The sequence below is a fragment of the Cordyceps javanica genome, chromosome 1, assembly GCF_051103115.1.
Source record: "Cordyceps javanica chromosome 1, complete sequence".
NCBI lineage: Eukaryota > Fungi > Ascomycota > Sordariomycetes > Hypocreales > Cordycipitaceae > Cordyceps > Cordyceps javanica.
In genome coordinates, this window is record NC_139295.1 from 1,477,885 (window position 1) to 1,502,099 (window position 24,215).

Genomic DNA, 24,215 nt, shown 5'->3' on the forward strand with positions numbered 1-24,215 from the left:
CGCCGCGTGCCCCCAGAAAAGAGTGCTCTTTCGGGAAGCAGAATAAATACAAGGAATCGCTAACCAATTACCTTGGTAGGTAAGTAGTTCCCCTTTATGATGAGTACCACTCGTAGCCTGTTTATTTTATTTTCTTCTTCGCCATCCTGCCCCGAGAGGTACGTCCGGTGCCCACCTCATCCCCATCATCCAGTAATCGACGCCACCGTCCACACACGCCACTCACCCACTCAACACTGTGAACCACCCAAGCACTGCCCACAAAGTCTCCCTCTGCGCCAATTGGCAATTTTTTTTTAGCCTCGCTACTTTGCAAGGCAGGGAGGGTAGGCACCATACTTATTGTCATATCCGCTACACCGTGCTGGAGACACCCTGCCACTCGTGCCACCAACAACGGGGGCTTTTGAGGGTCTCGATTGCGCTCTTGCTTGGGCACACGCCTTGTCGGCCAGTGTGGGTCACACCAAACCTGTGCTCTCGACGACCTCCTAGACGGAGGCGTTCCTCAACTCTTGCTTCTGATTCCATTCTCTTCTTCTCTTCTTCATAACCGTTCTTCTCGTCACAGATATCCAGTGAGACCAAAAAACTCTTTTCCCTCGACACTCGACCAACGCTACGCGCCAGCGATCCTGACACGCTACTTACATTTCACTGCGCCTAGCCACACCTACTTCGCTCAGCAAACCGCCGCCCTCAGCCAGCCCGCCAGCGACTGCCACAGCGCCCGGCCACGCCGAACACCTTTGCACCCGTTTGCTCGACAGCAACGAGTTTATTTTGCAACCACTACCACCTCCGCGGCACCTCAGCCTGGCTAATTCTTTATTACATTTCGCAAATCTCTGGACACGGGATCTGGCAACGATACCATTAATTTTTCTTTTTTTTTTGGCCGAAATATTTCGCCTCGACGGGTCCTTCGACGCGCGCCGATCTTACACTACCTGCCTCTGTATGCCTACCACATTATCCGCCGCCGAAAACACACCCAAGAGCCGACACTTTACGACGGATTTCAAAGTCGGCCGCTGCTACGAGACTTTCAACCACTCGAAAAAAAAATACCCAATCGACGGTTTAGCATTTACAACCGTGTTGTTCAACACCAAACCTTGGCTAGCCACCCGTCGCCAGTTAAATAGGTGCCTGCACTTTTGCCGACCCGACAACATCAAAATCACTACCGTATCTGTTGGCCGCCCACTTCCGATTTGTCTATAGCAACATCAACATCAGATACATTCTGCATTTTGCTTTCAGGTAAGTCAATCACTTCTTCTGCACACCTTGCCGGCCGTTTTCGCGCACCTTTTCGCCAGACACCAGAGCGATCGCGATCACCTGCTCAACCCGTCCAATCACGTCGACCCTTCTACCACCCTGGCCCACCTCACCTTACTGGCATTCCCCCGTTACAGCAATTGTATCCCGCCAGCTAACACACGTTTTATCCTTGTAGCCGGTGATATTACTCTAAAACGAACGGACTCAGCTCCGCCGCTGACGAAAACCGACGTCACCGCCTGTACAACTTAGCCTGGACCCTTGCTTGCGCTCTGTGGTTCGTGCGCTCCGTCCACATTTCCATCACGATCACGACGGAATCGAACCATGTTTGCGCTCTGTTCGACTCTTTCTCTTCGTTAAACCATCAACGGATGCCACAGCCAATAATGCAAACAACGAAAAGCGGCCCGGATAGGGCCGTTGTGCCAATTTCCTACACGAATCCCCGCAGGGTTTTGCCCGCCAACTCCCTTACGCTACAGAACCATGGCCTCGCTCGCGATGCCTCGCTCCGGGCTAGCCCAGGTTCCGCACGTTCCAATCCAAGCGCTGTCGCCTCCTCACCGCGCCGTAACTCGTCCGGCGACAGTCATGAAACTGGCCAAAGCGACCCCAAGAAGTGGTTTGATCGCTCAAATCAGAATCCGACCGCGACATTTGACTCCAATGTAATGGATGGTACGCTTTCCCGAACGATGCGCGAGGAAACTCGTTCAAACTTTGAGTCAAGCCCGCTAACAAGATGGCGCCTCTAGTCGATCCCCCATTTTTCCAAAAAAGCTCTGGATCATCTACCGAAGACAAAGTCGGCTACAAGGCTCTAGCCATCCCCCCGCGCCTTCAGCCACAGCCGCAAGAAACGCAAAGCAGCAGCGCGGATGACTACCGCAGCGTCATCGACGACCTGACAGTTGAAATTCAGAAACTCAAGGATGAGCTGAAACGCTACAAGCAACGCGGACCTGACACGCTACGAAAGGACCAGCTATTCGAGATCAAGTTTCATGGATTGCCCAAGCGCAAAAAACGCGAGCTCGAGACGACTCTTCGCGAATTCGCTGCCAAGCTTGGAGGCTCTCCCACTGACTCCTCATCACAGCAGAAGAAGTCATCCCACGATAAGCTACACTCCGGCTCCGGGTCCAAACATGCGTCATCCTCTTCTGGTTCCAATATCCGCCAAATTGACTCGGCCTATGCTTCCATGTCAACCGGCGCGAATTCTGTGGGCGTTTCGTTAGGCCGTCACGCCAGCAACCAGAGTGGCATCAGATCCTCTGAACAAAAAGTAGAGAGCTATCTTCGAGACATTCCTGAAGGCCTGTACCCGAGGCACGTTGCCATGACAGACAAGGACAGGAAGAAGGTTGTTGTTCGTCGGCTCGAGCATCTGTTCACCGGCAAAATCAATGGTCGTCAAGTTCGCCGACAACTGCCTCTCCATATTGGGCCACAGCACCCCCTATCCGCTGCTTCGTTGGCGCCCCCCTTCTCTCCGACCCTTACCTCAGAGGCTGCACAGCTTGCCCGCCCTGCCCTGGCACCACATCAGCAACTTAATAGCAAGGCTGAACCCTCCCGTGAGGCGCGCATTCTCCCACCCGGAAGCTCAAGCAAGAAGAGCCGGTCTCGAGATAATGGTTCCGCCTCCAACTCGAATGGAGACCAGACCGAGTCTACTGGTAATGGTAACGGTAGCGGCAACAATGCTTCTCCGCCAGAACGTTCCCCTCCGGAACAGCGACCAACCCGTCCTAACGACCTCGATCCTGACCGGGCCCAAGTGCCTGCCGACAATATGGAATACATTCGCCATTTAGGATTGATCCCTCCAGAGCTCCTACCAGATGCCACTCAGGACGCTCCGGATGTTTCACCCGACGCCGAGGGCTGGGTGTACTTGAATCTGCTCTGTAACCTGGCACAGCTTCACATGATTAATGTCACTCCTGATTTTGTTCGTGCTGCCGTCTCGGAGATTAGCACAAAGTTCCAACTGTCGCCTGACGGTCGCAAGATTCGATGGCGAGGTGGTTCAGAGGGTACAAAGCTCACGAGTGACAGCTCTGCCGACAGCTCTCAGAAGAGTGAGCGGCTGTGTGGCAGCGGCTTCAGGGATGTGAAGAAATCGAAACGCAAGCGACAGAAGACGGGCCACTCTACGGGCGACTCTGGCAGTTCCAGCAAGGATAACTCGAAGTTTGGTCCACAAATTTCTACCTCATCAGACAGCTTCCACTACAAGCCGCTCTTTGTTCGCCAAGACTCTCCGAACGGTGTGGCTTCGTTTGACGATACTTTGTCATCATTTGGCCCGGTGGAAGATAGCAACTTGGGTGAGTCGAGGTACAACTTGAGCGGATCAGGCTCATGGAGCCGAAAGAAGCGTCGTCGCGACGGTGCCGTCATCTATTATAGTGGTGCACCTTTCTGCACCGATCTGTCTGGCGATCGAGGTGATGCTTCTCCAGCTACATACATGATGTCGAGCGGCCAGGATGCAAATGAGAATTCGGCACAAGCACATCGACCGCTGTACAGATCTCCATCGGGGTCGCACATTGGTATCCGACCGCTGAGTCATCCGATTCCTCTCGCGTCTTCAGACGTGCCGATGAAGACTGATGACGAAGACCCGCCAGGATTCGCTTCCGACTCTGGCGACGACACGAGCGAGGCCGAGATGGAGTTTAGTTGGTCTGATGAAGCTCAGTATCTCGAGGTTCATCCATTGGAGCCTTGCGGATTAGGTGGTGTTTTGCCAGATGATCATTTTATGGTCGTGGTAACTACTAAGCGACCGAAGGAGGATGCACCAGGTGCTATTACGAAGCATGACGAAGGAAGCTGGGCTGAAGCCACTGACAACATAATCGTCAGATTGGCGGTCATGTCGACATCCTCACCAGCACCCCAGCAACCGAGCCTACCATCGCGATGCAGCTCACCTGGCGTGGAAATCGAGTATACATCAGGCCGCATCAAGAGACTGGCACCAGTGCCGCTCCCACCACCGGTCATCTTCTTCCCGCCGTTCAGCAGTGACGACTCATACGAGTATGATGACTTGTCAGACTCGGAGCCCCCACAGTCGCTGTCGATGCCGCTGATTTCGGAGGGCCTTGCCGGCCACCGATTTTTGGAAGAATCGGACGATTATCCGGATGGTGTGGATTTGAGCAGCGGTGACGAGGAGGGAGACGACCCAGATGATGAATCCGGGGCGGAACAGATGTACAACCAGGCGCCTAGTGATGAGGTGCCTGATATGATTCCGCTGGATGGAATTACGCGGCACTCGATTGGTAGTTCGGTAGCGGCTGCTGGGACACCGAGAGGACGGACCAAAAGCGCGTCGAGCAGCGATGATGAAGAGGATTGAAGATGACTCAGAGGGAATTGAGCAGGGACGAAGAACTGGAGGGGGAAAGCTGCGAGAGCCGCAAGAGAGTGTTTGGTTTGAAGCGATGGCATTTGCGAGTTTGAGCAAGCGATTGAGACATTTGGTGTTGAAAAGAATCGCGACGACGACAAATGAGGCGAGTGGACTTGTCGTAACGTCGATGTTGGACTATTCTTTTTTAATTTTTGGGAACTAGCAAGGTGTTTATTGGGCGCATTTCACGATTTTTTTTGACTCTTATTGTTTCTTTGGCCCGATTTTAGGTACGCTTTTTTACAGATGATTCCCCCTATGGCGACTTTGAGCAAGGTATATAGCCAGGCTACCTATGCGTTGAGTGTATTGTTAGCACAAGGCAGGAGCAGCACGATGCACAAAGAATGGCGTAGCTTATGGTCGCAGGGCAAGTATTGGGACCTGCGGTTTTGAGAAAGCTAACTTGTGCGAATGAAATATATACAAATGGATGAAATCTGAACATGGTGTGTGTTTGTGACAAGCTCGCCGTGCTGCGCAATGTTGTGTTGTTGGGCACGGTTGAGCGGCTACTATTGACGTCGAAAGATACTTGAAATGCGTTTGAATTTGTAAGCGGAGGGAGGGCATTTATTCGAGGGTACTGAACACGACGTGTGCCATGGAAAATGTGTTTCGTGACGATGAATATGTACCTGGTTGATCAAGGATGATGCGACAAGCATCGGTAGCTGCTGTAGAATAATGAGGATTGGGCGCGCGCCTTACCTGCCTAGGTACCTAGGTAAGTACCTAAGGTACCCGACGGCACGGGCGTGGCGGCAGCGCCGGGGCCTGCTCGGGGTCAGGGCACACAGCAAGCCACCTGAAATGGCGCATCTGAGCACACTTGTCGAAAGCGCAAACATTACTTGGGGGTGATGAGGAACAAGCATCATGTAGCTGCCCGGCAGTACTGCAAGTCAAAGATTGAACGAATGAATATTGCTATTGTTGTTGTCGGCTGCTCGGCTGGCTACCTGTACATACCTCTTTCAGCTCTCCTGCATAGGTACCTAGGTACTTAACGGAGGCAGGTGCCGAAGTACTTGGTATTTTCCTACTTATAAGGCAGCAGGCGCAAGCTTGGGCTCTCAAATGCTTGTCTGTGCTGCAACCGAGTGTTTTTTATTACTTAGGCTGCCAAACAAAAGCTTTGTTAAGCCCTGAGCAAGCTCTCTGCATCCAGGTACCTCGGTATTTTAAGTAGGTACTTATGAGGTGCCTGCGTACCTGAATCGCGAGTTGCAAGCTGCTCCCTTGTACATACCTACCTAGGTAGGTACTGAGCAAGTAGTCACCGCACTGGGTGGGCCTCTCCATCACCATCTCGCCCTGCGTCTTGGCTCGACTCGTTGTCCTTCAAGACTTCACGCTTTCTCGGACCATTTTCCATTTCAGCTTTTTTATCCGACACCTTCTCGCCATGCAACGGCCTCATCCTACCGTCCTTCTCCAACTCGCTCTCTGAGAAGACAAAGGCCCCGTCAGCCCTCGTTTACCTTTGTATTTCTTTTCTTCCCTTCTTTCTCCTCCGCATCCCGCATCGCTACTTGGGTCCAATCATGGTCGCTGTATTGGCCCGCTGCGTGCTCCTCGTCGCCGGCCTCGCGGGTGCCCTTGGTGCCTCGTCGCCGCGTAGAGATCAAGACCCAAAATCAGTACGGAATGTGGCCATCATCGGTACGTCTAACTCTCAAGTATTGCTTTTGAGCACATGGTTATTTGAAACATGCCCAGTCTACGGATTGCCATGCCACTTTACATGTGACACTTACAGCCTCCCCCATGGGGAACCATGCCAACCACAATAACCACCAAGCATGGATAGCATCGCTGATCTGTGTTCTGCATCGCAGGAGCCGGAGCCGCCGGCGCATCTGCCGCCTACCACCTCAGTCAATACGCCCGTGACGAACACCTCTCCATCAACATCACCATCTTCGAAAAGACACCACGCGTCGGCGGTCGCACCCTCACCGTCCACGCCTACGATGACCCCACCTCCGGCGAGCTGCCCGTCGAGCTCGGCGCCTCAATCTTCGTCACTGCCAATCGCATCTTACACGACGCCGCCGTCGGCTTTAACCTGACGCTCAGTGACCCCATGCCGTCCAGCAAGGGTGACCTGACCATTATCTGGGATGGCGAGGCCATCGTCCTCGAGTCCACCGAGGGCGGCAGTTCCTGGTGGTGGGACGCTGCCCGCCTGTGGTGGCGTTATGGCATGAGTCCTTACCGCGCCGTCAGCCTGGTCAAGACGGTCGTCGACACCTTTCTCAAGCTCTACGACCCGCCCTTCTTTCCCTTCCGCTCCCTCACCCAGCGCGCCTACGAGCTTGGTCTCGAGCGTGTCACCGGCGTCACCGGCGAGCAGTTCCTGGCCGACGCCAAGATTAACGAGGACTTCTGCCGCCACGTCCTGCAGCCGGCCACCCGCGTTAACTATGCTTCCAATCTCGCCCATATCCACGGCCTCGAGACCATGGTCTCGTTCGCGACGGACGGTGCCGTAGCCGTCCGCGGCGGCAACTGGCAGATCTTTGACAAGATGATCGAGGCCAGCGGCGCGCAGCTCCACCGCAACGCCACGGTCCAAGCCATCAATTTCAAGCCCGAGGGCCCCAACAGCGTGGCGCGCGCCCTGAAGAAGTATGCCCTTTCCGTGGCCAGCAACGAGGCGGTCCGGACGGCCTTTGACGACATCATCATTGCCACGCCCTGGCAGTATAGCAACATTTCCGCGGGCAGGGGCATAATCACGCATAAAATCGACGAGATCCCTTACAAGGAACTGCATGTGGTCGTGTTTACGTCCCCGTACAGGCTGCGCACCGACCTGTTTGGGCTGCCGCGTGGAGGTACGCCACCGACAAACGTCTACACGACGCTCAAGGCGGGCGTCGAGGCGGACCCGGACAACGTGGTTGGCGATACGGGCTTTTTCTCGCTGAGCACGCTGCGCACCGTGGTGAACCCGGGCACGCAGCAGACGGAGTATCTGTACAAGCTCTTTGCGCCCGAGGAGGTGGCTCCCGCATTCCTTGACAGCTTCTTTGATAGCGACTGGAAGGACAAGCACGATACGTACGGCGAGCAGAGTATAGACGGTGGCGCGGAGCCGAACAAGGTGACCTGGTACCGCATGCAGACATTCAACCCGTACCCGGTAGAGCTACCGCGCGTGACGTTTCAGGACCCCATCGTGGGCAACGGTATCTACTACACGTCGGGTATCGAGAGCTTCATTTCCTGTATGGAGACGAGCGCGCTCATGGGCAAGAATGTCGCGCGGCTGCTAGCCGACGACGTCGCCGGCAACACGGGCAGTGGCGGCGCATACGTGGGCCCCTACCGGGCGTCTACGAACAGGCAGCAACGGGAGGACTTTTTTGAGAGTATGGGGAATGATCTCGACGATATGATGATGATGGATGAGTTGTAGATTGGCTGCGATGACGATGCTGGTTTTCTTTTGACGCTTTTTTTTTCCGATTCAGTCCTGAAAACAGGATGGGTCACGGTTGAAAATGAGATTGTTTACGGCTTTGGAGTACAGCGTGCTTGTTCCCTTTCTTTGTTTCTGTTCTTTACACTCCTTTATCTATTCGACTTGGCGACATATTCCCACAGTAGACTGCAAAACTGTCTGATCTACTACCATTTAGATTGTCAAATATAGTTTCGAACCTATTCTTTACATACACGAAGATGCCCTCTTACTCTCCATTAGGGTGCGCGACATCGCAGGACAGACAGTCATCCACAGCGGGAAATTCTGGGGTGGCAAAGAGGGACGAGGTTGACCACGAAAAAAAAAAGTTCTTCCAGTACCTAGTTACGTCACTGGTTGCGTTGATTGAGGTTTGCTTTGGCGCTAGATGCCTGGATGCCTACTAAGGTGAAGGCGACACACGCTAGTCGGCAGCTTAAAAAAGAGTCTACAGCAGGCAGCAAAGCCAGGCAGCAAAGGCAAAGAGGTGGCCCGCGTTTGATTCGCCAGCAGGTTGAATAATACAATACTGTCTTGCAATGACAAGGACTGGCTTTTCTATTCACCAGTCTTGGTTATTGCGCTGTCGTAAGCCAGTCCAAAGGACAATCAGTGTACTTACATGCCCTGTCACTACCTAGGTACCTGGCACCTAGATACTTCAAGGTAAGTACCCATGCGCCATGTAAGTAGGTAGGCTCTAGCCAAAGTGGCAAACAACATTGTCTTGTTTTATTAAGCGAATCTTGTCCCGTGTAAACAGCTTTCACCAAACTACCTGTGACGATTGACAGCCATGCAGCTTCTTCCCCCTTGCACAAGCCACGAAAAGCCACCAATACGATAATCAAGTCATCGACTACATTACATCATCGTAATTTTTGCCTTCTCCCTTCCCCCTCCCTCTTCTCCCTTTGGGGGTGCGTCCCGAGTCCGTCACGGACCCTTGCCCCACTTACAGGCCACTCACTCACTGTGCTGCCCGCTGAGACTCGCAAAACTGGCACCACCCACCACCGCCACCAACACTGACCTGACTTGCCTGAGCGGCGCGCCCCTCTTCACAGCAACCATACCTAGGTACGTTTTTATTTTTCATTTTCCCTTCCTTCTTCTACTTCCTCTTCCTTCATACTTGCGCTAGCTATCTGCGCGTCGCCGCTGAAAAAAAGAAAAGGCCGACCGTCTTCTTTGTCCGACATTGTTCTTCTCGAGGCGTCCGAGACACGCTCTCTCCGAAAGACCTTGCTTCGACGCTGAGCTTTGGCTCACGCCCTACCCTCTGCGCATAGCGACCAGATAAAAAAACAAAACAAGAGCTTCACCCCACCTTTGCGGACAGCATGTTTGTCCTGCGGAATGGTAAGTCCACCATCGATCGATGTTCGGCGTATGCCTCTGCTTTCATTTACTCTTCTCTTTTTTCTCTTTTTCCCTGGTCCCTTTTCACTTCTTCCCCGGGAGCTGAGCGTGTGAGAGGTGGTCACCTACTAGGCCGTAGGATTGCTCGTCATTACGTGTACATGCAGCTCCTCACATGCCAGATGAGGGGTTGGCTGCTGCAGGTCCCTTTCCCGTCCACGCCACCACCTCGAACACATCCCCTGTCTCATTCACTTTACCAACAAAATAGCCTCGCCGTTGTGCGCAATAGTGCTGCCCACCGCTAACTTTCCCCAGTCGGTAAGCTGATATTCGGCTCCGGCGCCCAGGAATCCCTCATCGAGCTGCCCCAGGGTCAGCTTTACCTCGTCCGCCCCCTCTCCCCGAAAGGCTACTCAGAGCTCATCTTCAAGGACGCCGCCATCCGCATCCGCCGCACGAACCAAGACTTCAACTACCAACTCGTCGTCCAGCGCGCTTTTGAAGAGGGCGAGGAGGAGCTTCTCGCGGAGGAAGAGGGCGACGACGCCGAGATCGATGCTCTCGCCAGCGAGCGCGACGAAAAGACCTTTCTCCTGGACGAGGCCCTGCACTTCCGCGTTGAAGCCCGCGACGGTGGCGACAGCGTCATTGCCTGGCGCGACCTGAGCGGTGACACCGGCGACGTCTACGAATTCGTCTGCGACGCCGCTATCCCGGCCAGCCAGCTTCAGCTTTTCCTACGCGCCGCCCAGGAGTGCCAGTACGAGCGCAAATACCGCAAGCCCAACACCACCGCCTCCGACGAGGATCTCCAGCAGTTTGAGTTTCACGAGGAGCTGCCTATTCCGCCCGCCAGCCCTCTCAACAGCCCCTCTCTTACCCGCTCTATCGATTCCACCGAGTTCATGGCGCCAACCACGCCGAGCAAGCAGCGAGGTGCTGCCGCCCCCGCTACCATCTCTGAGGAGAAGAAGCCGGCTGGTCCCGTCTATGATGCCAGCAATCCGCCCAAGCCCAAGGAGATTTACGCCAGCATCGCGGCCGAACTGCACGTCTATGACCCCCAACCCGGCCACTTCGCCATGGTTGATGACTCTGTAGTTGCTACCGTGTCAGAGGTTGGCCGCTGGGAATACTGGCTGCAGATTGAGGGCCAGAAGCCTTGGCTGGGAACACCGGTGGTGTCTGATTTTAGCCCCGTTTTTGACTTTCAGTTTCTTTCCTTTGTCTTCAACCACTTCAGCCCCGACGGTACCGCCCGCTCCTGGCTGTTGCGGTTCAAGGACCAGCCCACGCTGGAAAAGTTCCAGGAGGCAATTATGCAGGCCATCTGGGAAAGACTCAACGAGACAAAATGGGCCAAAATGCAAGACAAAGAGCGTGAATACGTGCTCGACTCCATGGGTGATCTTACCATGGAAGACGCTCCTCCAGAGGAAGAGGAAGAAGAGGAGGAGGAGGAGGAGGTTGATGAAGAGGGCATCCGAAGCGATGCCTACGATAGTGATGAGGACGAAGAACAGGAAGAAGAAAAAGATGATCGTGAAATGAACTCGCAACTCGCCGTCGGCTACAAGCACGACCGCTCCTTCGTCGTGCGCGGCTCCAAGATTGGCGTCTTCTCCCACACCAACGACAATCGCCTCAAGTTCTCCACCAACATTTCCAAGGTCACCACGCCCAAGGGCAAGCTGATGAACCCCAAAAAGGTTATGCTTCACGGCGAGGATCGCGATCTGATTATCCAAAACAATATCGATCCCAACAAGCTCTACCGCATGGATATCGAGTACGGCAAGGTAGTTGACGAGTGGAACGTCCACGATGACATTCCCGTCGTCAACTTTGCTCCCGAAAACAAGTTTGCTCAGATGACCTCGGAGCAAACTTTCCTTGGTGTCTCGAACAATGCTCTGTTCCGTGTCGATCCCCGTCTCGCCGGCAACAAGCTTGTTGACTCGGACATGAAGCAGTACGCCTCCAAGAATGACTTTTCTTCCCTCGCCACTACCGACAAGGGTTACATTGCCGTCGCCAGCAACAAGGGTGACATCCGTCTCTTTGACCGCCTCGGCATTCGCGCCAAGACCCAGCTACCCGCGCTCGGTGACCCCATCACTGGTATGGATGTCTCTGCTGACGGCCGCTGGATTCTTGGCACCACTCAAAACTACATCTTGCTAGTTGACGCCATGCAAAAGGATGGCAAGAACGAAGGTAAACTGGGCTTCGAAAAGGGTTTCTCGGCTGATACCAAGCCCCGCCCACGCCGTCTAGCCCTCACACCGGAGCACGTGGCACAATTTTACCACGAGACGGGCAAGCCCATCAGTTTTACCCCGGCCAAGTTTAACACGGGTGAGGGCGCTGAGGAGACGAGCATCATCACAGCCACGGGCCCGTACATCATTGAGTGGAACCTCAAGCGCGTCCTGCGAGGCGCGAAGGCGCCCTACAAAATTAAGCGCTACGAAGATGAGGTCAAGGCCGACGATTTCAAGTTTGGCTCCGACAAGAATGTCATTGTAGCCCTGCCCAATGAGGTCAACATGGTGGCCAAGCAGAGCTTCCGCAAGCCTACCCGCGAAAGCATCATTGGCAATGTCCGCATCTCCTCTGGCGGCCACAGGAGCTCTTCAGCGAATAAGATTGGTACGCCCCTTAGTAGCCGATACAAGCTCGGCCGTGACGACATTGTGAACTCTCCATATTAATCATCCCCCCCCCCCCCCCCCTTGTTTCGTGTTTATTATTTCAAAGCCCTTCGGGGTCTCTGGCTGACTTTATATGTCTCGCTCTTACTTCTGTGTTTTATTTCTTTTATTTTTTTTTTTTTTGCAGCCTTCTGTCGCTTTCTTTTCTAACCGCTCCATCTTTCCTTTTTTTTTCTGTCTTCTTTGGAGAAGATGTATGTGGCTACGACTGGTATGAAGTAGGACGAATGGATAGGTCAAGATATGAGGAGAGGAGGATCGAGGAAAGAAAGACGAGGGATAAATTTAACTCAGATACCACTATTTTCTTCTTCAATTTACACGCGCGCGCACTAGCCACGCGACAATCTCACACACATACACACATACAATTCTTTGGACTTTGGATATCAAGATTCTGCTTATGCATTTCGGTGACGATGTTGCGTTAGCTTTATATAGAAAGGAATTATAGACTTGGATGACATCCCGAAATGTATCATGGCCTCTTGAAAATGCTCGCTTGCTATGAAGATTGATGACTTGTAAATGAAGTGTGGTCTTTGCTAAACCAACACAAATTCGCGCTCATTGACGCCCAGTGCCTCGCCGTCCATGAACCCGTCACAATAAGCCTCGCCCACCACTGTCCACTCCTCCTCTCCGGCTCCCTCGCCGCATCTCAGCACCAGCGGCATCGTGAGGCCCTTGAGCACCACAACAGCGTCTCCAACCTGCATCCCTCCCGGCCCCATGCCCACGTGGGGTCCCTCTTCCGTTCGGAACACCCGCCTCTCGACATTGCGCAGCAGGTTGTTCAGAAATGCCGACATGTCCTTGCTCTGCGTGATGTCTGGATCCAGCCCGGTGCTGCGATACTGCGCATCCGACATGCGGAGCTGGACCTTGTCGGCGCGTCGGCGCAGAGCGATCCACTTCGTCGCGAGCCAGACGCGCGCAGAGGCCACGCATAGGCCGACGACGTCTTCGACAAGGTCCGCCAGCGCAAGGAGTACGGTGCGCGCTAGGCGTACAGGGCCGCGCGCGAGATGGTGCAGGACGGTCGTGGCGCGGTAGTAGTCAACGTACCACGGCGTGATGCCGACAGTGGCGTATATGTTGAACAGCGAGTAGGAACGCACAATGGAGGCACTGCGGAGCAGCCGCTCACCGAGCTGAGATATGGCGGACTGTACTGTGGCGAGTCTCTGCATGCCCGCAGTGGCGCAGCCAGATTCCGATGTAAAGTTGCGAGCGCTGAGGCCGGAGTCATAAACACGCAAACAGGTGTGCATGACAGTTTCGGCAGACGGCGCAGCGGTGGTGTCCTGTGTTAGGGCAGAACGGACAAAACGATCGACTTCGTCAAACACGAGCTTAGCGTCGTCGTATCGAACCGTCTCGAGGAGATATGGTTTACTGTTCGACTTATATGTCACCTGACCAATCACGGACACGCGACCGATCAATACACCTTTGATGGATATCTTTCCCGCTGGCACGTCGGCCTTGGCGAATGAAGCCTCTTGCGGCCCTCCCGCGGCAAAGACCGGTTCGAGTAGCGCCGGCCATGCGAGAGGCAGTACCAGTTCCATGGCCCAGTCTGGCACCCACGAGGGCAAGCCCGGCGTCTTTTTTGGAAACTGGTTAAACAGAAGCACATCCATGTGGCCTTGCTCTAGGAACAAGCCCATCGCTTCGGTATATGCCTTGACGTGGGCCACTGATTGGTTCGTTTTGTCGTAGTAAATACCCAGCTGCGTCTTGACAGGGTCGTCGGCCGCTGTCAGACCAAGCAGGCCGTAGACGCGATCTTGCGCCAGTGATGCGCCAGCTTTCCGCCGACCGTCAACTTCCACGCTATATTTTATGACGAGCTCGTGCAGCGGCGCGTAGCGGCCGCGTTCATGAATGGCCTTGCGCTCCCGATAGATCCGTGTAAAGCCCTCTACGCTAGTGAAAACAGCGTCACGCTGGATCATCTCCTTTTGGGACACGGGGCCAGTGATCCGATGCAGCCAGTAGTTGTTCTGGACATTGTAAAAGAACGCCACGCTACGAAAACAGTCGAGGCAGAGGAGCGCATCCCCGCAAACCAGCACCACAGCAGGCGCAAGGCAGGCCTCCTGAATCGTCCATAAGCGGCTAAACCAGGTCCGCCGCAGAAGAGCTAGATACTCCTGGATGGGGTACTGATAGGCGAAGCGTTCTGTCAGGGAGAGGAGCTCATCGCGGGTCTGGATCTCGACAGTGTCGGTGAGAGTGATGGCAAGAGGCTCCGTGCTTACAACGCTGTCGTATAAACGCACGATACTGTCGGCGGGCAAGTGTAGAACATTGGCGAGGATACCATCGGCGCACAAGGCCCGGGCATAGGCAAACCAGGTGTCCGAAGAGGCTGTGCCAGGCCCCAACCAAATGACCGCGCGGTGGGAGTGGGTGTAAATGGCCTGCATCAGCAATACCTGCTGGGCTTTCTCGTCTTCGTCCTCCTGGTTGATGCATATCTGGTCAATGAAGATGGGGAGCTCATACTTTGGCCATCTGTCATGGACATTCGCGGCCGCAAAACGCAAAAGGGCGAGCTCCAGTGGACGGTAAACGTACAAATAGGAGCGCTCGCCGCCGTCCTCAACAATGATGCGCCGGTTCGGGTGCTTCGCGTTTGGCGGAACGTCCCATGCGTACGAGAGCGCATCGTATTCCACAGACGCGGCAGTCTGACTGGCACCACTGCGGTCGCCGACGCCTGCTTCGCATTCAAGGATGGAAATTAGGAGCGTGGGCTCGAGGCCTGGGATCAGTGACGGCTCGGGCGGAAGAAGCTTGGCGAGACGGAAAGTGCGCGTGCCTGGTGGTATCGGCTTGTACTTGTATTTCGGCAAGCCGTCGCCGAGGAATGATGAGAATGGTGCCATGGCCTACCGGGCGGCGGTCGGGACGGGAGGGGGAGGGGAGAAGAGAAGCGAGACGCATGCTGTCGACCTGTTCGTAATGATTCCTACCCGAGAAGCTTGCTAACAGGACGCGATGGGAAGGCCGAGACCGCTTCAGCCGCAATCAATAGCGGGGGGTGTGGCGGCCCGGCCCTTGTATCAAGCATGAATCGTACCTGCGTAGCCTCTACCTACTGACTATGTAGTTGAGAATTTAGCGGAAGAAACGGCGATAATGATTCGTTACTCAAAAAGTACTTGTTTAAAGTTAGCGTGGCGGGATTAACTCAACGCTTACGACGAACATGGGTCCAGAATTCAAGATTATTTACGTAGCAGAGGCATTTATTATATGAGCCAGATAAATCGCTAGAAATTTGACACCAAAACTCCTACTAAGATACGTAGCTTAGGCCATGTTGACGTTGAATCCATTCTCCCGTATGTTGTATATTCCGTGTGATATGTGTTACTTAGTTCGTATCAGATGCTTCAACGTGCCACTCGAGACAGCTGTCACGGTTCAGCTTTCATGCTGGTGTCGCTTCCGATTCCTTTGCCTCGGATTCTTCCGTCAGAGCTTTCTGACCGGAGCTGACTACCGCCCCAGAGACGTTGCGGAGTGTCTTGGCCTGTGTCTCCTCGTTGCTGAGGCGCGTCATCTCAGCGACGAATGTGGCACCCCACCAGGCACTGGTGTATTTGAAGACGTAGCGCTCCAGCTTGCTGTAGTTGGTGGCGCGCTGCTCGGGGCTCATTGTCACGGCGTCATGGATTGCATTGGCCAGCTCTTCCGTATTCCAAGGGTTGACTATCAGGCTGCCATTGAGTGACTGCGCGGCACCCGTAAACTCGCTGAGGATCATGACGCCATGCTTCTCGCGCTGGGTGGCGATGTACTCGTACGAGACGAGGTTCATGCCGTCGCGAGTAGAAGACACTAGGCACACATCGGAAACAGCGTAAAGCGCAGTCAGCTCGTCAAAAGCTACCGACTGATGCAAGAAATGGATGGGCATAAACTCAATGGTGCCAAACTTCCCGTTGATGCGTCCCACAAGCTCGTTGACGACGGCGCGCAGGTTCTGATACTCTTCGACATCCTGGCGCGAGGGCACAGCAACCTGCACGAGAACAATCTTCCCAATCCACTCGGGATGTTCCGTCAGGAAAACCTCGAGAGCATGAAGTTTTTGCGGTACACCCTTGATGTAGTCAAGACGGTCGACGCCAACAATAAGCTTTACACCTTCGAACTTGCGCTTTAGAGCTGCGATGCGCTCTTGGACCTTGGGTCGCTGCAGTCCCTCGACAAACTTGTCGGGGTCGATGCCAATGGGAAATGCCCCCACGGTGACGAAGCGGCCGTTCCAGTCGACACCGTTTGGTGTAGTCGGGGTGCCAAGAATGCGCGAGCAACTGCTGAGAAAGTGGCGCGCATAGTCGTATGTGTGGAATCCAATGAGATCGCAGTCGAGAAGGCCGGTGAGAAGAGGCTCGCGGACGGGCAAGATGCGGTATATCTCGCTGCTGGGGAATGGAGTGTGCAGGAAGAAGCCAATCTTAACATTCTTCTTTGAGTTGCCGATTTCCTCACGTAGCATCTGGGGCAGAAGCATGAGGTGGTAGTCGTGGACCCAAATCAGATCGCCGTCTTGTACGTCCTTGATGACAGTCTGGGCAAATAGGCGGTTGACTTCTTGGTAGGCGACCCAGGCCGACTCGTCAAAGGTAATTTCACCGGGGTGGTAGTGAAACAGCGGCCAGAGGATAGAGTCTACAGTTGTCAGCGCAAAGTGGTGGATGGAAAGGGCATCAGCAGGTAGACGTACTGGCAAACCCATTGTAGTGACGGTCCGCGAGCTCATCGTCAATAAAGACAGGATGCGCACCATACTCCGACTTGAGGCGCTTCTTCATGCCCTCGACCTCATTGTCGGGGACCTCGAGGCCAGGCCATCCATACCACTGAAAGCTGGTGGTTTTGCTAAGACCGCTCAAGCCAGTGACAAGACCACCTGATGACATGGAGAATGTATAGCTGCCATCTTCGGAGCGCTTGATGGTGATGGGCAGGCGGTTCGAGAGCAGCAAGAGACGTCCCGGCGCGGCAGCTTCCTGCTGTGCATCTGCCGGATTAGACATGGCGACGGAGGTGCGGGCGTTCGGTCAAACTGTGAGTCTGGTGATAGCGGATGACGCGGCGATATAAACGCGCGAAGAGCGTGGGCTGCCCGACAACGTTGAAGTGGAAAGCTAAAGCTGGAGGTCGACAGAAAGCGTTCCTACTGGTAGTGGGCTGGCCAGCTTATGTGGGGTGAGCTTTTCAGCAGTGGTGGCGGCGCGTGGTCAGTGGTGATGACAAGGCGGACGGGCGGATGTTGGATGCAGGACTACGCAGAGGCTATAACAGAGAGAAAATGCAGTGAGCTCATGGAAAGGAGCGTCAGAAGCATCTGGAGTATGCGGTAATTTATTCTATTGCGGTGTCCAATGGTAATGATGTGGTGCAGCACGAGTTGTTTGATGTACGGAGCTTTTTTGGCGGGCAGTGAGGGGCAGGCAACAACAGACTGGGCTGGTTCAGGTGGTGACCAGGTATTATTAGCTGTGCGCAAGGCAGGGAAACAAGGCGTTGGCGGTGGGGGATTGGCTACCCAACCCTGTTACTTTTGCTGGAGGATTTGTTGACGATGGATATTTTCCCCGTTAGTTCTGGGGGTTGGCTTGTTCCATCTTGATTTCATTACATCACGGTGACGCCTCGTTGTGGCTGGCCCATACTGATAGGTACGTATGATGCTTGTCATAGCATTGTGGCTGCCGCTGGCATCGCAAGCATGTCAATCTTTGTTGGGAAACTGAAGAGAAAAAAAATTCTGCCAGAATATTCATCCAGTAGTAATACTTGACAAAGGCATGGCATATGCGATGATATTTTTTTCGTAGTTTGACGGCGTCTTTATAGGCTTCTGTTGGCTCCTCCTGGAAGGCGATCATGACTCCCATAAAGCAAACAGAGGGAGGAAACAAACTCCAAACCAGAAAACAACACAAAAATCAGTAAAATCAGAAGCGAAACACAATAGATCAACAAGTCGGACCAAAACAACTTACACCAGCCATGCCGCCTCCCGTACGCTCCCACTAGTGGATCCCGCGATGTTTCTTATCGATAACGACCATGAATTTTTGTCTGCTCCCGAGTAGCTTTGCGACAAGTTTATCACCGTCGCCATCAACATCATCCAGCACCCCTCACTCCCTCACAATGGCGGCGCCTCAGGACTTCAAGTCGCTGCAGGACGGGGTCCAGAAGTCTTTGGTCTCCACCGTCAAGTACGCCAACAGAATCGCCGCTGAGGATCTCAGCTTCCAGCGGACCGTCAACCCGGACGTAGCCGAGCAGCTCGACGAAAAGTCGTCCCGCCTCTTCGACCTCTCCACGCGCCTGCTGCGCTCGGCTGCACGCGCCTGCGGTGTCACTGCCCCGACTCTCGAAGATGTCGAGGATATCGATATGAATTGGCAGGGTGTTGTCGATGTCGTTGACTCTGTCCTTGAAAAGGCCGACACGGCTCTCGACGAGTATACGGGGCTCATCAAGCGCAAAGAGCCGCCCTCGGACGCTGTGCGTATCATACGACCTTGACCCAATAACCTACGCATTATTGATAAACTGTAGTCCTCCATCCCAAAGCGAACAAAGTCTACGGGCAAAGTCATTCGAAACGCCAATGTCGTCAAGCCGCAGACCATCTTCGAAGTGCAGCCTGACAATTTTCCTGCTGGTCCATGGAAACCTATTCTCACAAAGAAACCTCATGCCATCGTGCCCTTGGAGGACAGCCTTGTCACCTTTACTGACGAGGATGGCTCGACACAGTATGCATACTCTGCACCTCATACGAACATTCGGCCTCCTAACCCTCTCCCGCTCTCTAGATACAAACACCCATACGAACCCGAAATTCTACAGATGACCTACCCGGATAGCGCTTCCAGGGTAGCCAACCCTATACCCTGGCAGCCTGTCGAGACTACCAAGGCAACATGGGTGGATACATACGAAGGCGTACTCGAAATGCTCCAGGAGTTACACAAGGCGAAAGAGATCGCCATCGATCTCGAGCATCATGATTTCCGAACATACACAGGTTTGGTTTCCCTTATGCAAGTAAGCACCCGGCAGAAGGACTGGATCGTCGACACTCTTCAGCCCTGGCGCCAAAAGCTCGAGGTGCTCAACGAGGTTTTCGCAGACCCATCCATCGTTAAGGTCTTTCATGGAGCCTACATGGACATGGTCTGGCTTCAGCGCGACTTGGGGCTCTATGTCAATGGTCTTTTTGACACTTATTTTGCCTGCGAGCAATTGGGCTACTCGGGCCGCAGCCTTGCCTTTTTGCTCTCCAAATTTGCCAACTTTGATGCCGATAAGCAGTATCAGCTGGCCGACTGGCGCATTCGTCCAATTCCTCAAGAGATGTTATACTACGCTCGATCTGATACGCATTACCTACTCCACATCTATGACCAGGTTCGCAATGACCTTGTCTCTTCGTCAAAGCGAAGCGCGTCAGAGCAGGACCTTATAGGCCGGGTCCTTCAAAAATCGAGAGAACTGTCCTTGTCTCGACACATACATCCAGGTTATAACGAGGAAACTGGAGAGGGCCCTCGAGGCTGGTATAACTACCTGCTGAAGCATTCTCATTTGTCATACGACGCGGCACAGTTCACCTTGTTCAGGACTATTTGGAAGTGGAGGGATGATACCGCGAGAAAAGAAGATGAGAGCCCCAACTTTGTTTTAGGAACAAATCATTTGGCTGATATCTGCCGAGCGAACCCCCCTGACGCCAAAGCCCTTCACAGCCTAATGCCTCTCACAGCGCCTCTGGCTAGATCAAGAATAAATGAGATTTGGGTGCGCGTTTCGGAAGCGAGTCAAAATCCGGGCCCTAGTCTGCTGCAATTTTTTGCGAGCATTGCCCCAGACGCAGCGACGAGAAATGCCTTACCCAAGCCAGGCCGTGATCTCACCAAGATGCCAACGCTTGGTGGCCCGATTGCCTACAGAAGCCTTCCTCGCTCAAGGTTGTTTGGTGACATGCCCATCAGCTCCTTGTGGGATGGCTCCCGGGATGCGGATGAAGGTCTGGATGACGAGGTCCCGTTCCCTTGGCAGAGGTTCGTTGCCTCTGTCCAAGAAGGCACGGAACAGGACGAAGATACTGGTTCGTCCGTAGAACCAGAGGCGCCTCCACCTGCACCATCTGCCCCTGAGGAGGAAGATGAGGAGTTTACGTTGAAGCGCGGAACAAAACGCAAGTCAGAATCTACAACTGATGAAGATTCTGAAACGAGTGAGGAATCTGATTCTGACGAGGATAGAGAGGGTGACAAGGCAACGGAACCGGCGCCGGCCGATGGTGTTATTGAGATCGACGATCAGATTCGGTCGAAGAAGCAACGAAAAGCGCTCAAGAAGCAAATGGCGATGGAAATACAGCAGAAACGAGAAGCTAAATCGGCAAAGAAGGCACAGCGGCAGGCTGAAAAGGAGCAGAAAAGGCTGGCGGCAGATCATAAGTATAACGCGGTGCCATTCGATTATAGCAAGGCAACATCGGTTATGCACGCCAAGCGCGACGGCGCTGCGGCGCAAGCCGATGCTCGGCCAGCGAAGGCGCAGAAGGTGTTTGATCCATACTCCAAGACTGGTGACGACCCATTGAAGGGCGCGAGAAAGGCACCACCAATTAGAGGAGAGCGGAGTGCTACGTTTAAGAAATGAGTGTAAATAGCATGTTTTAGATGGCGTTTTCAGGTCAGAAGAAGATCACACGACTTGAGGGTTTGTAAATCCAGTATTTCTCACTTGCATGTCATGGAGGTACCGCGACAAATAATACTTCATGTGCACACAGAAGATAAAGTTGTGAGTTGGAATTTACTGCTCGGGCGCCGGTGACTTGTTCAATATCGCTGTTGTGCATATGCAGGGATGTGGTTTCTGCATAAGTCAGCCAAGCCGGAAAAACATGGCCGGCCCGATGCGTGCGGGAAGGGTGAGGGGAAGTTGCGGAACGAATTTACCATCGCCTTTCGCTAACCTCTGAATATTATGCGATTACTCGATGAAAATCTGTATCTACACGTTTAATCGCACTTGAAAAGAAACGATGACTTTTTAAAAAATCGATCCCAAGTTTGAAGCTACGGCTTAACAGCAACACCTATGAGAAACCGAACGGTCGCGTTACGGCCGCTGTCGTGTCGACCTGCCATCACCATTGCGAGTTTCGCGTAAGCAGTGATACTGCCATCATAAACTATGAGTGAGCGTTCGGCAATTGAATGCTCGAAACAGCCCGGGCACACTTGTTCACGATGCACCGTATCAATGGGGCAAGATCCTGATGGGATATACGCTGATGTCCTCCATCCAAGTGCCTATGAGTGATGCGACGTTCCGAAGCTCGAAACTCAACGCCAAAGGCTCCAATGATAGGACAATTTACCTGAAGAACTTATACACCGAAAAGTCATTCCCGATTGAGCAGTAAGGACAGTCATGACAACATCACTGACACACGACACGCGACACGATTATCGTCGACTTTAAGACGGTATCTCACGCAACTTCGGGGGCAGCCTGAAGTTTAGCTAAAAGCCTGGCAATTGGCCAATCACCACACCGAGCTCTTAATACCTTCAATAGACCGTGGCAAGTCAATTGGACTGGTGACTGATTAAATACTGGTACAGCCTGCTCACGTGGGGACTCGGCCAACGGAATACTACGCGCCTGGACTACCGACAAGCCGCTCGGCTCCGATCAATCAGCAAGACAGTTCGTGATAATTCCAGGTCTAAGATCAGCTCTTGCATCAGACCCCATCACCGCCGATGCCTGCCTGCCTCACATCATATCATCAGGTACAGAAATTGTTGTGAAAGATATATCGATTGTTGTCGACAAAGAAAATTTTATGATCGAGATGATTGACCTTTTATTTTACAGGGTAGTTCCGACTAAGAACTTGTGTGGGCTTTCCAAATCTATCACGATCATGTCCACTTGACATGTCCGCCTCTCAAGTCTTGATCCCGTCTATAATGCAATTCCGTTTTTTAAACATAAGTGTGGGTAAAGGCGCTCCGGCGCGAGACCTTCATACCGTACACTGACATCGCTGATCGTCCCCGAATATTAGAGACCCCATCAGTGAAGAGGGATCGACTCAATTGAATGAGAAATTGTTTACGTCTAAATCTGGTTAGCCATCTGCTATGAGGGAATATTCAAGGCATCGAATATACGTACGAACTTGGCCATGAGGGCAACCATGAGGTCGAAAAGACCGATGGCCTCGACGAAAGCGAAACCCAGAATGGCGTAGGAGAAAAGCTGGCCACGGAGAGCAGGGTTGCGGGCAACACCGTTGATGAGGGCAGCGAAAACGAGACCAATACCAATACCGGCACCGGTCAGACCAATGGCGGCAGAGCCCATACCAATGTTCTTGGAGACCTCAACGAGAGCGTTGGCCATCTCGGAAGAGTAGGCACGGCGCTGGACCTGGAAAGCGGTGCGGGGGACAACCTGAGTGCGCTTGGCGGCACCTGCAAGACGACAAATTAGCCAATTGGCTCAATGAGCTACCTGTCGGGACAATTGGGAGCTAGTCGCAGCAATTGACAGCCATGAAAGTCTTTTGAAGATGGTTTCGATGGTACAATTGCGAAACGATCCAGGAGAAAAGTTTTTTCGTCTCGTGGAGCTACGTACCAGAGATGGAGCGCTTGGAAGCGGCGGCGACATTGACGCGGGCGGCAGAAGCCAGGCGGGAGGCAACGAAGCGGGAGGCCATTGTGAAGGTTGGTGAGGGGAGATTGAAGTTGGACTGAAGGTGAGGTATTGGAGAGGTGCTGAGGACTGGGAGCAAAGGAGTGGGAGAGAAGGAGTAAAAGTCTGTGGAGGAAAAGGGAGGAAGAGAGAGAGGACTGGAGTCAGGTGAGAGAGATCCACTGGGGTTGGGGTCTACGAGTATACTACGGAATTTTGAGGACTGTGTGTACGGTATTATGGCCCAGACAGCGAAGGGGGCCGAGGCGGCCGGGGCAGAGAGGGATATTCTGACGAGAGGACAGGTACGTGACGGGGGCCAGCAGGGTGTGTGAGCATGATTGCTGGTGATGGCCTCACGAACCAGGCGTTGAAGGTGGATCGGGCAAAGTCGGGCGGGTTGGAGGGTGTGTGAGTTGAAAGGACCTAGCCAACGAGCCTGGTAAGTGCTGGAGAGCAGAGTTTGGGAAGCCCGAGACGTTTGCGTGCTTGGCGGGTGGGCCATGAATCATGAGCACAGGCAAAGAAAAAATGAAAGGCAAAGCAGTCAAGGGGGTGTGGACATAGGACCGACGACCAAAGATTCAGACGGCGTGAGTTTACCTGTTGGCCAATACGGAAGCCAAGTGCACGGCAGTTTACTCCGTACATCCAGCTTATATGCAAGGCACAGCACGATACTACACTGCGGTTTTACGATGCGTTTTATCGAGCTCAATACATATTTTGCTCGGCCCCGAAAACGAGTATAGCCAAACTGCTGGGTGGTTCATTACAGCTCTGTTCTTCTTTCCGAGAAATGAGCAACGCAACGCCACTGGTTGTGAACCCGTGCGCTACCGGGCTTATTAGGGGGGAGAAAACTTTTCTCAGCTTTCGTTGATTATCGATGCCGTTGAATTAAGGATACAACTTTTTTTTTTGCACCAAGGTTTTATCCGATATGCCGCATTAGGACTTATCGGAGGAAGCGCGGCGCAGATGGGCTGCAGAAAAATGACACCGGCTCGCCGAATCGGGCCAAGCGCACCAGCGATAAGGCTAATAGTATGCCTCAACGACAAGATTCGGCCTGAGGAAGCGAGACAGAAGAACCTTTTGCCAGTCTTCGGGAATTACTCTCTCGGCTTACACCCCCCCTGGACGCCAGGCTGAGAATATC

The 24,215-nt window shown here is 53.5% G+C and overlaps 7 protein-coding genes across 7 annotated transcripts; 4 read left to right on the plus strand and 3 right to left on the minus strand.

The window, feature by feature from the left end:
* Window positions 1-1,679: 1,679 nt before the first annotated feature.
* On the plus strand, window positions 1,680-4,675 carry V2A60_000466 (frequency clock protein; the record flags this gene model as incomplete). Its single annotated transcript, XM_083251837.1, has 2 exons — window positions 1,680-1,971; window positions 2,049-4,675. The coding sequence occupies 2 exons, from the start codon at window positions 1,680-1,682 to the stop codon at window positions 4,673-4,675; spliced, it is 2,919 nt and encodes a 972-aa protein (XP_083107963.1).
* Window positions 4,676-6,276: 1,601 nt separating this feature from the next.
* V2A60_000467 (Prenylcysteine lyase-domain-containing protein) lies at window positions 6,277-8,156 on the plus strand (the record flags this gene model as incomplete). The annotated part of the gene is made up of 2 exons (XM_083251838.1): window positions 6,277-6,394; window positions 6,571-8,156. 2 exons carry the CDS (start codon window positions 6,277-6,279, stop codon window positions 8,154-8,156), a joined length of 1,704 nt encoding a protein of 567 aa, XP_083107964.1.
* Window positions 8,157-9,547: 1,391 nt separating this feature from the next.
* V2A60_000468 (VID27 cytoplasmic protein-domain-containing protein) lies at window positions 9,548-12,283 on the plus strand (the record flags this gene model as incomplete). Its single annotated transcript, XM_083251839.1, has 2 exons — window positions 9,548-9,566; window positions 9,885-12,283. 2 exons carry the CDS (start codon window positions 9,548-9,550, stop codon window positions 12,281-12,283), a joined length of 2,418 nt encoding a protein of 805 aa, XP_083107965.1.
* A 545-nt stretch (window positions 12,284-12,828) lies between these two features.
* Window positions 12,829-15,180, minus strand: V2A60_000469 (uncharacterized protein; the record flags this gene model as incomplete). Its single annotated transcript, XM_083251840.1, has 1 exon — window positions 12,829-15,180. One exon carries the CDS (start codon window positions 15,178-15,180, stop codon window positions 12,829-12,831), a length of 2,352 nt encoding a protein of 783 aa, XP_083107966.1.
* A 548-nt stretch (window positions 15,181-15,728) lies between these two features.
* Window positions 15,729-17,343, minus strand: V2A60_000470 (alpha,alpha-trehalose-phosphate synthase (UDP-forming) TPS1; the record flags this gene model as incomplete). The annotated part of the gene is made up of 2 exons (XM_083251841.1): window positions 15,729-16,975; window positions 17,031-17,343. 2 exons carry the CDS (start codon window positions 17,341-17,343, stop codon window positions 15,729-15,731), a joined length of 1,560 nt encoding a protein of 519 aa, XP_083107967.1.
* Window positions 17,344-18,469: 1,126 nt separating this feature from the next.
* V2A60_000471 (exosome nuclease subunit RRP6) lies at window positions 18,470-20,998 on the plus strand (the record flags this gene model as incomplete). The annotated part of the gene is made up of 2 exons (XM_083251842.1): window positions 18,470-18,829; window positions 18,884-20,998. The coding sequence occupies 2 exons, from the start codon at window positions 18,470-18,472 to the stop codon at window positions 20,996-20,998; spliced, it is 2,475 nt and encodes an 824-aa protein (XP_083107968.1).
* A 1,470-nt stretch (window positions 20,999-22,468) lies between these two features.
* On the minus strand, window positions 22,469-23,078 carry V2A60_000472 (ATP synthase subunit C family protein; the record flags this gene model as incomplete). The annotated part of the gene is made up of 3 exons (XM_083251843.1): window positions 22,469-22,474; window positions 22,532-22,830; window positions 22,997-23,078. 3 exons carry the CDS (start codon window positions 23,076-23,078, stop codon window positions 22,469-22,471), a joined length of 387 nt encoding a protein of 128 aa, XP_083107969.1.
* Between the last annotated feature and the right edge of the window lie 1,137 nt (window positions 23,079-24,215).